Below are 15,759 nucleotides of genomic sequence, written 5' to 3'. Positions count from 1 at the left end.
ATATATATATATATATATATATAGATATATATCGTTGCTAATAGCGACTTATTTATTGCAACCGACTCATCAACATCAGATGCAGTTTAACCTACTCGGCGAGAGTTTTTTGAAAGGTGTTCTGACACTGAGATCAAATACTCCTTTATCACAACATATATTCAAACTCCACTGCATGAGGTGTATTTTAATCATCCCGGATTTTTAGTGGATTTGCTAAGAATTCAATGAGTGAAATACTTACAATTTGTAGTTTGATAGTTTTTCCATCCAAATCGATGGTGCGAATTTTCTGCAAAAATTTTTTAATATGAACTTCATGTACTCAGAACACTTTATGAGTGATTTTCTTTCCTTTGCAACTTACTAAAAAAATTAGGGACCATAAAATTTCTGAACTATATTTTATATTCACAAAAGAAATTCACAAACGTTTATATTCACAGAAGAAAATTAAGTGCCAGAAGTTGTGAAATCGAAAAGCAGCCACAAAAGACAGGAAGAGTGAAATCACTCCATTCCTTATTTGTTAATATCGCTTTAAATTTTATCAACACTGATATAAAATAAGTTAACATAGCCTAAGTTACGCTCCTAAATCCACATTTCTCATTTCGGATAAAAATACATAATTTATTTAAAGTCGTTGTACGATATAAATCCAAAAAGAAGCATCAGTGAAGGAATGAATTTAAAACTTTATTTCAGTGCTGCATGTAATACTGTTATTACTGTTACTCGTTCACTGCTGCAGAAGCTTCTTTGAAAGAACAGCATTGAAGATTGCGAAATTCATCTCGAGTAAAACAAACGCGAAAGGTAGCGAAAACGAAAACCAGTTTTTTTTTGTTGCTTTCCCGTTGTAAACACCATGGCTTCCTTTTTTGGGTGGACACCTTATATTCTTACTACATTTAATTGCGAATAAAATTTAGGTCCGACAAAAACATCATTCTTCAGCAATGTACCAGTGATATCCTAGTCGCAGTCATGAACAAAAACGCATTATAGCAATATCCCGGAATGTATATCAAATTTTTCTGTAGCATGAAGGTTTAGTATTCTGAAGAAAGTAATTCATCGAATGGTAGTAAACACTAGCAGCGGAATAATGCAATAAATTAATAACAGCAAAATACAGAAGTTAAATTAAATAAACATAGTAGAAAACATTCAAAATACCAAAACTGTTTACAACTACTAAACTCACGCCATTCCAAACAAACGATCATGCTTTCCTCATTTTCACCTCTGCATTCGGGGACTTAACTTCGTTAAGCCAACTAAGAAATTCTCCACTAAATATCCAGTACTTATTAGAAGTTTTCCTACCATTACATTTCCCTATCTCAGAAAATTCCGTTTTTATTTTCATAGATTTGTAAATGAAAAGGAAGCAGGTTATCTTTGCCAATGGAATCAAACGCTACTATAGAGGTTGGACAACTCTAACCAGAAGCGTTTGAACTAAAAGATCACTTTGAGTATGGAGTGTATGTATTTTCCCAATCAAATGACTATTCGTAACATTTTTGGAATCCATTAGTTGCATTATAGTGAATGAAGGAATACCACTGAAATCTGTGAGAGATGGACAATGTTTCAGCAAAATTTTAAACAACTTTCGGCAAATAACTAACGAAATCCACTCCTATGGTTGAAATGTACGATTCGGTGTAAGTATCATCAGCGAATCTGAGTAACAAACATGACTTTCCAACACCGGAATCACCAATCAGTAGAAGTTTGAATAAATAGTCACTGAAAATTATATTCCTGCGAAATCCTTTTGGATCTCGTGAAAAGCTTATGAAATGTGAAATATTGTATCTGTTTGGATCACGACATTATTATTAACAATTATGAGGATCAGTAGGACTAACCACTCTTTTTTATTTTTGTTTTAGAACTGAAATAAAAATTGAGGTAATGTGCCTTTCTAGACATGAATTTCAAAGCAAAAATAGTCGCCGAATATTGAGTAATAACAAAATGACTTTTGAATAGCACTATTCCACTCGACAGATTGCTTCATAATGACTTATGTAGTTAAATTAATTTGTTATCAGAAAAGTTTAAAACCCACTATTCGGGATTCATTGAGGCCATAACTTCACACTTAACAAAGTATATTCCTCTGGAATAAGTGTATCTGAAAAGACAAAAGGTATAAAAATGATACTCATGGTGAACATGGTCGACAGTCTCCTCGAAAAATCCTCTTGCAATTCAGTTTGCTTCAAATTTTCGAATATTCTTTACAACATGGTTTAACTGAAGGAGAGTAAGCTAATTCAAATTCCGATAAAATAGAAGAATTTAAGCATTCTGGAAACAAACTCCTCACCAGACGGAAACATAATTTTAGCTGCCATAAAAACATGAAACTAATAATTACTAATATTTATGAGCCTGTCAATTCCAAGTAGTGATTCGGTAAATATCCTTTTGCCATAGTCAATTCCTAATTATTAAAAGTGAAAAACTACAGGGATGATAAAGAAGTCGACTTTGACCCACAGTGATGATGGAAAACAAAATATCGAACCAACAACCGAACAGACAGGCAGACACATAAGAATTCAGTACGAGCGTAAGCGTAAAGGCACCAAGCTCTACTACAGATCATAACAATGAAGAAGTTATTAGTGTTTTTTATGCATTTACTAAACTGCTGTATTTTCTCATTAAATTATTTTTAATTTTCACCAATATAGTTGGAAACCAGATTAGCCAAATGATAACGACAGATTTTTCGATAAATCTGCTACTCATCAATTTCCTTATTCCTTGAACTGCCATGCGATTAATTCCATCATACCTTCCTGCTATACTATCTAGGAAACTACGATATCTCAGCAATAAATCATTGGTGATCATACATTCAGGAGCATCATATGACCTTAGGCCAATGTTAGACTAGACAATCAGCTCCCTGCAAAGAAATGGAAAGGAATATCCTACTGTATTAGCAAATTCTGACAAACGCTACTTTTGCAAGTCTTTCAGAGACAATTTTTTGTTCTTGCCATCTATCCTGAGAATAACAAATGCAAAACAAGCTGTACACTCTGTAAGATGACCGCCAAGGAATTAGCAACTGAGCAGGGCAGATTCCAAGCGATAATCAGATAAAACCGAATACTTCGACGACTGATGATGACGATCTAAGTTTGGAAATGCTTAGTAAAAATATAACCATGCTTGATATACAAACAACTTGTCGCAAGATGTTGGTTCGCAGAAGTATTACACGTAACGAGGCTTACTTATCCCTTATAGTACTCGAGCTAAAACACTAAAAGTGTAAAAAACTTGAAAAAAAGACGAAAAGATACGTCTTTAGTTCTACATGCAAAACAGATTACTCCATTTGGAAAGGAGTCTAAACTGTTGACAATACATAACATCCTAAAGCTTGACCCGCCCCCAAACAAACTCTCAACCCAGCGTATACGGATCATACGCAAAAAAAAGACATCACCGAAATCACACAACTCACCAATCTACGTCATCTACACTATCGCTGTGCACCAGTTCGCGCATCACATTTCCGCGTTATGCAATTTTTCCGTTTCACGACGTTGATAGTGAAAATGAGATGATGTTTGCATTGTGTTGATGATCCTTGTCAAATACTGTTTTAGTAAGCACTTTCATCGCATCATACGTATTATAGGAATCATATACTTGAAATGTTTCTGAGATTTTACAATACGCAAGGAACAAACATATTTTCAGATTTATTCATGATCAAATTTGTGAAAGAAATCCACTTCTTAGTCATTCACTCTCAAAGGAAATTTTTATCATTTGATGAGAAAACTATAAGTAGAGTAACTAGAGCAGTAATTCAAGAGCGATTCAGTAAAATCCACTTATCGATTTTTGCTCAGCAATTTGAATGTGTGCTTCGGATTTTTTGATTAGATGATATTCTTTTTAAAACGATGTAAAAATAAATTTTGTTCATAAACTGACCGTTCATGAATTCGTAAGTAAAATAATCCCTTCATTGATAACGTCTTAGCAGCATTATTTACATTCTGCAAAATTGTATGGCAGTTCACGTTAGCAAAGAAGGGATTTCCGATATGAAGTGAGGCACACAAAAGCATAGAGTCTTCCAACATTCCGATTTCATCTCAGGTTGAAGCAGGAAAGTGTCTTTCATATAATTTTACCAATCAATTTAATGTAATGTCATAAAACAATAAATAATGGCAGCAATAAATTCAAAAGATCTTATCATTTTCCAACGACCTCCCGACATTGTTGTGATATATCAACCTATTACCCCGATTATGCAGGTTCAAACGATCGGATTGAAATCATGTAGCGTTAACCCGATCGTTGTTGTTGCAAATTCAAAACACAGTTGATGGATGAACATATGGTCGTTTGCTGTTTCTTGCCACTGAGATAAAGTGAATAGCTCACGTATATCTTCGCCCCTTTCTAAGTTTATTTTTGTATTTTGTCTCTATCTCCTTAACAGGTAAAGCTTTTATCGTTCAAGCGTCAAGTAAGATTCAAGAATTCGTCCCGAAAAGAGATACTAAAGTGAAGACCTTCCCGTTCTACTGTAAATGCAGGATCAATTATGATAACCAACAATATAAATCCTAATGCAAAAATTACAGCCTTAACAATGTGGTGATAATATAATATGCTATGAACACACACAGTTTGATACCACCATTAATGGTGACGAGGCAAACCATCTCTTGTGAGACTGAATGCCATTCCGAAAAAAAAAATGTATGAAAACAACTGCGAATCTTTCTCCCACATTTTATTTGTTAAAATCCAAAAGTATGAAATTCCGGAACGCAAATTAGGTAAGAACAATAAATACATAAAAAAAAGTAACACTAAAATAGCAACAGTGGCTGTAATGCAAAACAGAGAATAAGTAATGCAATTTTTTAGAAAAAAACATTGCAGAAAGAAAAAAGCAGTTTTGAAAAGATAAGGTAGAAAAAATTTTGAAAAACGTACTACCCATATATTTGGTTGAATTCATACAAATACCCATAAATACCAGCACTGATGACAAATTATTACAGAAAATGATTCGTAAGTGTTCCTCATAGAACTTATTTTGAAGTTACCTTCTATATCTACTGATCCTTATAATCCGACAACAGGTTCTAAAACACTGGCACTCCTTTTTTTACAAGAAATCATTCAGCACAAAAACCTCTACAAACAAATCCAATGCTTCACACCTACAGAGACCAAAATTTTTGGTTTTTTAAATGCCAAAAAAAAAGTGAAGTGAAAGTAAGAGCATAAAAATCCCGAAGTGAACATGTAAAAACACGAATTCCTATTTTCAAGCAGATAATAAGTATCAACTGATCCAAGAATTCCAAATAAACTTATCACTGATGAATAAATACAAGAAATTTCATTTCTTTCCTCCCCCTACTCCTAACAGATTCACAAAATAGCGGATCTAAAAAGCAACACCCGCCCTGAATAAAAATCTTTTTTGGACTAGACTAGCACATTTTTAGAATGCTCTAGTATTGTCGCAAAACAAAATTTCAGAAACGCGAATAATATATTTTGAAGTTCAACGGTTTCTGGCTTCCACCTTTATGCTCTTCAGAACGGAAGACTGTACCTTAACAATTCGTCACCTCAAGAGTTACCTGAATGACAGACACAGAATAGCTGAACCCGCAAAAAATTCAATGCCACTAGGCAAAAAAAAGAGAAAAAACCTGAAAATAAACATTTCATAATGAACAAATTTCAACTACAGACCAATCCGGTTAACAGAGTATGTAATATAGAGGCACGCATTACGGATAAAGCACTCTGATAGAATAAAAGTATAAAGAAAAATAATTATGAAACTCCTACTAAGTGTAAAATAAATTGTAAATTCATAGATTTATCGAATAGGAGACTTTCCTAGACTGAAAAAACTTCAGATTCCGCAAGAAATTACGAATAGTGATCAATAAGTGAGTCAAACAGAAAAAAACAAATGAGAATTCAGATGAAGAAATCACACTTAATATTTCAAAGAAAAAAAAGAAAAATCAATCTTAAAAAATAATACACTCCAAAATACTACGGATACACGAGTATACATATTGACTTAACATAAGAGGATCTGCTAATGCGTCACTGTCAGAAAAATAAAACCACATTCATCTATATGTAACAGGAAAGATAAGGAAGGTGAGAAGAAAAAACCAAAACTTTTGGAATGTGTTCATTCCGGAAGATACGTTGAGAATGCATTTTTTTTTACTGAATTGCAAAAAGAAATTTTAAAAAGAAAAAAGAAAAAAATCCTATTTTGCTATCAATCGATCTATCGCCTGTATCCTAAAACATAACACGACAACTAATATATGTTATCTAAGTTCAAACCGATAACATTTCGAAGTCAATTTCCAAATAGATGAGTGCTGCATTGGAATGAATATAAAGAATCGGACGAATTTAACGCGCGACACAACGTTTAGATTTTGTACATATTCCTTTATATAAATGATAAAAGTGGAATTCCTTGTAACATTGGGAAATCTTTCTTTTAGATGCTCCTGACTTTAAATTTCAATTAACTTTCCCTACTTATACTTTTGCTCTTCATCCATATCTCGAAGAAACGTCAAAATAAAAATATGATTGCAATAGAAAATGAAAAGCGGAAATAGAAATAAGACTAGCGATTCTGATGATGACAAAAGCAAATTTATAAAACAGTACATACGCAAAATAAAGTGGATAATTGCGTAGAATGTTGGCCGTAGAAGATGAAGTTGATGTGACAAGCGAGATGATAATCAGTGAAAGATCTAAGAAAAAGCTTACTATTTTACACATGTAACTATACTAACACTTTACGTAAATTTAGTTGAAATATTGAAATTCATAAGAAATCATTCCAGTCATATAACTGTTCTTACAAAGTAATTCCACAATTGAGAATTAAGTGATAGAAGAGAAAGTAGAGATACTGCAACAGCAGTTACTGGACTTCTCTAACAAAAATATCGCCACTTTCCGTTCCGAAAACCCAAATTTCCAATTATTCTGGCAGGAAAGAAATAAAAAAGTGAGACTGTAACAGGAATAAAGTACAAAACTGAAATCCAAAAGAAACATTTGAACTTGTCTCATTTACAGAATTCCAGCGAACAAATTAACTTATTCATTTGCCGGACAATATGATGACAGTCTAGTTATGCAGCAAAGAAATGTGTAAGCAGCGACACAGAACATGCCTAGCTAACGGATAAAGACCTGGCTTGAAGAATGTCGAGTAGGTTTACATCCAAAACTCATGTTAGCCCCAGTGTAGACCCATCCAAAAAACTTTTCTTAAGACGCGGAACATTTTTCATTGTGATCGAAATGGTCGTTTTCATAATGATAAAACAAAGTGTATCGAAATTTCGATTAGAAAGTATGCATAGTTCGAAATCAAGTTTTTAAAACCTTTATTTTTATTGAATTCAGGACTGAAGCTGTAAATTATATTGTTTACTTGCTACCTTTCCAGATAAACCCGAATAAGACAAAGAAAGAAATGACAGAGATTGACGAATATTTACTTGATTTAAATAAGAAGCGATAGTAGAAGTTCTGAAAAATAAAGGCAGCAATGAGACTACAGAATTCAAAATAAAGACGAAATAAACTTTGAAACTGCTTGAACTATGGATAGAATTATGTGATATCTGCTAAAATTGTACAACTGAAAAGCCGTTAATGGATTTTGATAAGCTGTTCCATGGAAGACAAGAGCAAGATTGTTAATTTTTCATAAGATGAAAAGCTCGCAAATTTACAAATGCACTTGTGATAATATTGTCATACCAGACTCAATCGAATATAATGCTGAAGGTAAAAAAATCGTATCTACTCGGAAGGTCGAGTATAAATCCGTTAGCGGTATAATTCTACCAGGTCTCTTCTGGTAGGATGCTGTCTTCTGTGTCACAAAAAAAATTGTTCTCCAAAAAGATGACAACTGATAGATAGTTGACCTTATATTACACACATCTTATTCCCCAAACAAATTTAAAAATTCTACTTTGTTTTATAAAATGAGAAGGGAAGACTGAATAGTTACAAGTACTTACCTTTCCATTCATTTCGCAAAAGGTTTTGGAAACGACAAAAATGATTTGTGAATTCTATGAAAGTTTTCCCCAAATGTTATCCAAATATTTTATATCTGCATTATTTCGAAGGAAAAAAAACTCCTTTTTAGATCCACTTATCTGCATTATTTCGAAGGAAAAAAAACTCCTTTTTAGATCCACTTTTCTTGTAATTTTAAGCCAAGCACTTCTATACGGGTACATTTGTCATCAGAAGTAAACAATCGCAGAGTCATTATCTGCACTTCCCAAAAAAAGCACACGTTTATGGCTTCGGAAATGGCAATAACTTTGAGAAATAGTTTCGAAAAAGTTGCTATGTCCTTCCAAATTTAATTTAACTTATCCAGTAGTGGTTACTTTGTTACCTAGATCATTCTTACAAAAACAACCGAAAAGAAAACGTTCGTCGCAGAGAACTAGAATAAAATATGAACGAACAGTTTTACCATGTTAGCAAAGGGTAGTATATTCTATTGATATTCCTCCCAACTATTTCGATACGTTGCTTCTAGCAATTCAGAGACATACATGCAGGAAGATTAATACGAAATTACAATGCATGACCACATGATGAAGACAGATGTTATTAGTACTCAGTTAGAACCACAGGAGAAGATAAGGAAATTCTCACAAATCTCTGCAGCGCTACTTTTTTTCTTATTCCCCGAAATTAAACATTCAACTTCCTTTTTATTGTCCACGTGTTTCAGGACAAAATGAGTGGGTGAAGATACTCTTCCAAAAAAAGCAAACCATAACCCTAATAAAATGATTCATGGGAGTTATGATCGAACTGTAATGATGCACCAACAGTTCTAAGTGAAGAAAAAGTGACCAAAGATTGCTTAGAGAAAACTAAAAGATTTGACAAAAGAGAAAACGAATCCTAAAGCGGTAAATTCCTTCGGGAATTGATCAGAAAAGTCATAATGCTGTATTCTTCAAAGTATGATGATTATTGTTGTTGCCATTATTGTTTAAGTTAGTTTTGTCCGCAACCAGATGTTTTCCTTGGTTTTTTTCCCAGAAATCTACATGTTTCTTCAGAATTTCCAACTTTGACCTCAAATCCTCATGTTTCTGTCTTGTTTCCAAATACTCCGGATTACGCTGATAGTGCATATATCGCATTTCTATTGCTTCTTCCGCCTTAAAGATTAAAAAAAATCCATATCATTACTACATTCAGGTTACTACTTCCGAATATCTTGTGTCTTAAAATAGGAGTGAGATATCTATTTAAAAAAAAAAATTATTTTAACGTTTAGAAAAAACATTATTTGTCAAATACAAGCAATAGATTAATCTGCATTTAAAATTTTAATTTGAATCAGTGACAAAACTATAATTTAGTTTTTTGGTATCGAAATCTGAACTGTATACCTTTTCATGTTCTTTCGAATTCTTCGGTGCCTCGTTCATCTTTTTTTCTAGCTCTTTGAATTCGTTTACCACAGCTGACAGAAGATTATAACATGTCAGGTACTTTGGATAATCATCCTGAATTCATATTTCAACTAATACATAAAATTGTATTTTACAGAGATGGAGTTGTGCTATTTAAGCAGAAGTATGGAACCGTAATGACATGAACCGTGATCGACTAGAAATGTGAAAAACTTTGTTAGACTTTTCCTACTGAACAAATGGTGTCTAAATAAAACAGAGGAACTACAAACCAGTTTTGCTTCGGAACAACCATTAAGATTATTAAGTCCTGGACTCAGATATTGTTGGTAACCAATAAAATAGGTAAGAAGAACTTAAAATCTTAAATTGTGGACTAAAAAATTTCGTTAGAGAAAAAATTTTAAGCTAACAATTTAAATTCAAAGGCGCCTACATAAATGAAAAATGCCAAATTTGATGAACGAAAAAAAATGAACATTACCAGAAACTTCAGGTAGTACTTTTCGGCTTCCTCTAAACTTCGTGGTTCTGGGAACTCCTTCAACCAATCACGACTAGTTTGTGGTGCAGAACTAGGCGATAAACTAGTGTTTGTAGAGCTTACTGGTTCCGCTGGGCGTTCAGTATCATTCAGTCCAACAATACACTGACCAGCATTTTTCTAGATAGTAAAACAAAAAATCCACCTGTCATGATTCATAAATAAAACCAGAAGAAATGTCGAAAAACTCAATTCCAAAAAAACCTTAAAAGTCATTAATCAATATGATAAGTCTCTGCGTTATATACATTTAGAGGTTTCTAAGGTACATGCCAAATTACTTCGAAGATGTGAGTCCACAACTCCAAATTTAACCTAGATTTAGTTATGATTTTCTGCATATCCTAAATCATCGGCAGTACCATCATTTTGTAATTAAAGAGCGGTTCAACTGGCATAAAATATGTGGCACTGCGTACGCAGTACTACGTCAAAGCTTCTAAATAATGATGAGCGAAAGATAACATGAAATGTCACTGTCTAAAGTAATTAGAACAGTTTTCACATCTATAAAGACTTATGTAATTATCAATCAAATTGTCGATAAAAAATGAAAGAATACCGTTTGTTGTGGATGCATGGCTAAGTTGGCGTTTGACGGGTCTTCCGGCGGTGATAGCGACTGTTGCCTTGGTCGCTTGGATGTGATCTGAGGAGGTGCTATTACTGAATTAGCATGAGCTTTTCGCTTTGAACTAGGCATACTTGAATTATTGAGATCATCATTCATTTTACCACTGTAAAGAAATGAAAGAAATGGCAACAAGACCAATAATTGACAGAAACATGAAAAATTTATTAATTTCCAATAATTTTCAATTTCGAACTCATCAATATATAGTATCATAGACACTGAAAAAACTTACTCCATTCCCGTACTATTTACGTTATTATTAATCTCGGAAGGACTTTTTGAGCTAATACTGGAAGCCGTGGATTCCGGGGATCTGCTTTGCAAAGCGCGAAAAGATGAATCTAAAAATATAAACAGAACGTTCTACAAAGAAATTTGTATCTTTAATTTTTGATTTTGAGAACAGAAAGATTCTCAGAATATTTTGTGGTACTGGAATACTTTTTAATTTTTTAAACAACGTGGAGATTCTTAGGGCTCAAATAAGGCCGAAAACAGGCAAACCATGAAGAAATGAGCAGTCAAATCATCTATGTTCACGTGGAAATAATATTTGGAAGCAGATTTTATTTTAGACATCTTTAAATAACAACTTTCAAGTTACTTTAACCATTACTGTTCACTCCTGCCTTGCTTTTATCCATCAAATTCATGATTTTTTTTGATACAAAAATTCTTATGTATGTCCAACTATGCTTTATCAATTAATAAACTATCATACAAAGCAAATGAAAAGGCAAATAATTCAGCAAAGAAATGGAAAACAAACCATCCGTTGACAGAGCTGCATTACTAAACAGCGTTCCTGATCCAGGTGCCATCATGGGGACAATCCTTGATTTTCGTACTGGTGCGAAATTGGAAATATTATTACCCATACTACCAGACAAAATCTTCCGTACATAACTCTTTTCATCTGAACTAAAACCTGGCCAACGTGCATCCACCTGTGAAAAATCAGGAAAACCAAATTAGATATGCCATATTTCCAAAAGTTTAACAATAACAGGACCAACTTCAATAAAGCATAGTTGGTGTCTCCTTTTCAGTTTTCTATAATATAGTTATTTCTTCCACACTCCTACTTCATTTTGAAAGTATCTGTGAGTAAAAAAAAAAGAACCTCATTATAGAATGCTTGTTTGAGTTGCAATCGACCAGCTTCACGATTCAATTCTCCAATCTGAAATATGCAAGAAATCATATCTCATCTATTTTTTGCTTACTTATCCTCAACTTAATGTTTACTTTCAATATTCCAACACATTATTTTCTCTCCCTTAAAGACAAAACCAATTGGGCTTAAAGGAAGTTATTGTAGATTTAGTTAAAAATTGGTCACTGGAAGACTAAAAGTAGAAGGAAATGGTTGAATCACTGCTACAGTTTGTTTCTAAAAGACAGACACTGAAGTATACTGAACCTCATAAAGTTTTGTCACTCCTGACCGCTGGTTAAATCAATAATTTTGACTTTAAGTGCCTGAAACGGTATCCAGGCATTTAAATAAAAAAAGCCCTAGAATTAGGGGAATTTTTTGAGCGACCTAACAAGAATGACTGATGTCCTCATAAGAACAAAACTAGGAGATATAGGTTTTATACTGGATTGTAGGAATTCTATTCAAAAATTCTATCACATCACTGAAACTGCGACAAAAAAATTTAAATTCAAACTAATTTCGAATAGTTTCATTTTATCGAAAGAGAACTCCTTAGAAAATACTCCCGTGGCGCACCCTAAAACTGCGTTTGTCGGCCAATTAATAAAATAAATACAGTGTAAAAAAAAAAATAAAAATAAAGAAAATAAAAACGAAAAGGAATAATTTCAATTTGAACGTTTACAATTTATTTGAAGAATACATGTATCCTGAAAGTGTAGCGACCATGAACAGTAACATTTCTTTTTTATTACTCAGCTTGGATCAAATTTCTTATGACAACGTAAGTAGCCTTGTAGCCTAAAGAACTAAAGAAGGACGTTTTTTTTAGCCATTATTGGAAGAGGACATCTTCACATCTCGTCCTCCGAAAAGATACATCAAAATTCGAACACCTGCCTCAAATATAACAGCTAAGCATGTCATAAAATGAATTGACAAATAATAAATTACTTCATCAATAATTTCTTGTACTCGATCAGCATCTTCTTGAGCAATCTCTTCACTCAAAGAATCTTTCCGTATTTGAGTAATGATTTCACTTGTTGAAGAAAATCGTCCAAGTATAACCAAGTGTATAACACGCTTCCTCAATGGTCGCCTTGAAAGTTCTGCACGAACAAACGATCGTGCACCAGCTTCAACAGACATTTATGTTAGGTATACTACTACATTGGTTATTAAAAGCCAATGCACTTATCAGAAGGAAATGTTATCCAAGAACTTATTATTCTAGGCCTTCCTAATATCAGTTAATTCAGTGGATTGATGAATCGTCGTTTCTTCTAACGGCGAATAGAAGAAATTTGAATGAACATTAAAACTGCAACTGCTAGAAGTAAGAGGAAAATATTTCAAAATGAGGACATACCAGCTGATGCATTCGAAGAGGCCTGTTGCTGCTGGTTACCCACGCCCTAAGCATTGATTATCATTAATTAAAAAACATAAAATTATGTACATTCCTCATTAAGATTTCGTAAACTTCATCTTCGACTAATTACCATACCTTCTACCAAGGACGGCATCAATCGGGAAATAGTAGCAAAAAACCCATTTCTGGAATTAATAAAAAGCATGATTTGAACAAAATATTCAGCTGCTAAAACTAATGGAACTATGATCTATTGTCTTTTTTGCCCTCGAAAACAATTTCCTCGCATTCGGCATAATGTATGGCGTAATTCCAAACCTAACAGGTGCTACCGAAGCGCTCTTGTCAAAGAAAAAAAGGATTTATAAATTATTTACTCTGAATGCAGCAGTTTTATATGAAGAATCAGAATGATGAGATCGAGCAGAGGATGACGAACTTGGGCGTTGGGCGCCGATCGCCAACGGGTTCGTTGCACGCATCACAGTTACTGAGCGTTGCTCACGCTTATGTCTTCAAAAAAAATATTACAAATTTAATTACATCTAAAACAACCAGCCTAATTCACTTGTATGAAGGTAATCCTATCACTTTACGGATAGTAGTTCAAATTTCTGGAATTCAACGTATCCTGCTACTGTAAAATAACCGTCTGGATCGAACTATCTCTACTAGTTTTCAGATGAAGCAGTATTATTTCATCCTTCTCCGCTTAACAAAACATTTAATGGCAAAAATGACCTCGACGATTCCTTCATATGCTTCTTTTTTTCTTCCTCGATAAGCTTATCACGTGTTTCCGCAAGCGCCTTCGCGGTAGTTTGTACCTAAAAATGACTACTGACATCAAAATATCCCAGAAACGTTCGCACCTAATAGAGTAGCAGTGTGCTTTAAGCAGTATATCCTCGAACATTACTGAAAAACCCCAAAAAACTAAAAAAAAGTATAGAAGTTCCCTCGCCTGTATTTTGGAGTGGAAAGTAGACACGGTTCGATATCTCTTTTGGCAATCATAGGTAACAGCATCCGCTGGTGCACCTGGTACTTCCTGGATGACGAAACGAAATTTAGTTGCCTGTCCACCGCAACCAATTTCAATAGCACCTCCCTGTAGTAAAAATAAACTTGAAACACCATGACATTTTAAAAAATTCATCAAAGTCTATCACAGGTATATTACAGAGGGTGAAAACCGGTCGAGTTTAATTTAATTTGAGCTATCAATAACGATGGTATCCTTCATATTTTCATATCAGTAACTGACAAACCATGAAACATGATTTGTCAAAGGAGAAGTTTTACAAATGCAAATTTTATTTCTGTAATTCATTCTCCATGAGTTGTAGAAATAAAATTTGCGTTTGTTTTTAATTCTTTTTTAAGACTTTTTAATTAGAATATGAAATAGGATGAAATTCTAATGGTGTAGATCTGGATAAAGAGGACGCAATATTTCATAGAACATAGAGATCAAGAATGGAAAACATCATTCTAGCATTGAAATTTGATAAGTATCAATCTAAGAGGTTTTGAGGATAAAATACTGATCGTCGTGATACAGAGCAAAATATATATCTAAACTCTCATTTCATAAGTTCCAAGTGATTATCTACTTTATAACAAATCGGAAATTAAGGAGGACGAAAAATGTGGAGCATAACTCATTTTCTCTCGATTCCTTCTATAAATAAGTGATCACTTTAGGAATGAAGTCCACTAGTTAAGCTTTACAGTCAGTACAAAATATACTTTACAATCAGTACAGTACAGGTCTTTTTGATTATGAACGTGTCTGAACTTTCAAGGTAATGAATTTCCATATTGCAATGAAAAAGTCTCGATTTTCTAATAACATACTTTTAAAAACTATGGCATTTTCTCTGGGATGAAAGATCTAATGAAACTAAATCTTTTGCCAAATGTAATATGATCTTAATAATGGAAGCAAAAGAATGCGACATAAATGGCAAACCTGCTTATCAATTTTTAGCCGCACTGGTTGTCGAGTCTTTTGAGCTACTTTAAGAGCGGCAATGCTTTCATCGGTAAGCTTAATCATCATAGCTGACTGACGAGCCATTAAATCGATATCCACCTGCATCCGCAGCACTTCTATATTGTTATTAGCAGGGGATGAATTACGAGGTGATCCTGTCCCGGCCATTGACGTCGATTTTTCTTTTTCTGATTCTCCAATTTCACTTTTTCCACCTGTCGTTTATTCACACTTAATGTTTCCCTGAACCAATCCGGTCTGTTTTACTCAGGAAACGAACCATGTCTTATTACGTATCCAGATCTGCGGAACCGACGTGAACAATCTTGGGTTATATAGTAAGAAAAAAAAATCAATCAAAACTATTGTTACTTTGTTATTACCTCTGCAATTACGAATGTAGAAAAGCCTATCCCTGAGTAGTAATAGAAAGAAAGCTTAAAAGATACAGTGCTTTGTGACTGTATATAGGTCAGGCCACTTGACTCTTACAGATAATAGAT

At 33.6% G+C, this 15,759-nt stretch overlaps 2 protein-coding genes across 2 annotated transcripts; both read right to left on the bottom strand.

Moving 5' to 3' along the window:
* Positions 1–244: 244 nt before the first annotated feature.
* On the bottom strand, positions 245–2,142 carry LOAG_05538 (Rab1E; the record flags this gene model as incomplete). The annotated part of the gene is made up of 3 exons (XM_003141075.1): positions 245–292; positions 1,641–1,761; positions 2,087–2,142. Coding segments are annotated over 3 exons (225 nt in total), but the record flags the coding sequence as incomplete, so codon positions are not given.
* Positions 2,143–9,040: 6,898 nt separating this feature from the next.
* Positions 9,041–15,498, bottom strand: LOAG_05537 (hypothetical protein). Its single transcript, XM_020446889.1, has 13 exons — positions 15,233–15,498; positions 14,222–14,368; positions 13,999–14,084; positions 13,635–13,770; positions 13,255–13,300; positions 12,837–13,021; positions 11,844–11,903; positions 11,490–11,667; positions 10,953–11,061; positions 10,649–10,823; positions 10,027–10,206; positions 9,519–9,635; positions 9,041–9,284 (listed from the first exon to the last, which is right to left on the bottom strand). The coding sequence occupies exons 1-13, from the start codon at positions 15,422–15,424 to the stop codon at positions 9,060–9,062; spliced, it is 1,836 nt and encodes a 611-aa protein (XP_020302820.1). The 5' UTR covers positions 15,425–15,498; the 3' UTR covers positions 9,041–9,059.
* Between the last annotated feature and the right edge of the window lie 261 nt (positions 15,499–15,759).

Source organism: Loa loa (assembly GCF_000183805.2).
Source record: "Loa loa unplaced genomic scaffold supercont3.1, whole genome shotgun sequence".
NCBI classification, from domain to species: Eukaryota; Metazoa; Nematoda; class Chromadorea; order Rhabditida; family Onchocercidae; genus Loa; species Loa loa.
This window is presented reverse-complemented; position numbering and strand designations above follow the sequence as displayed.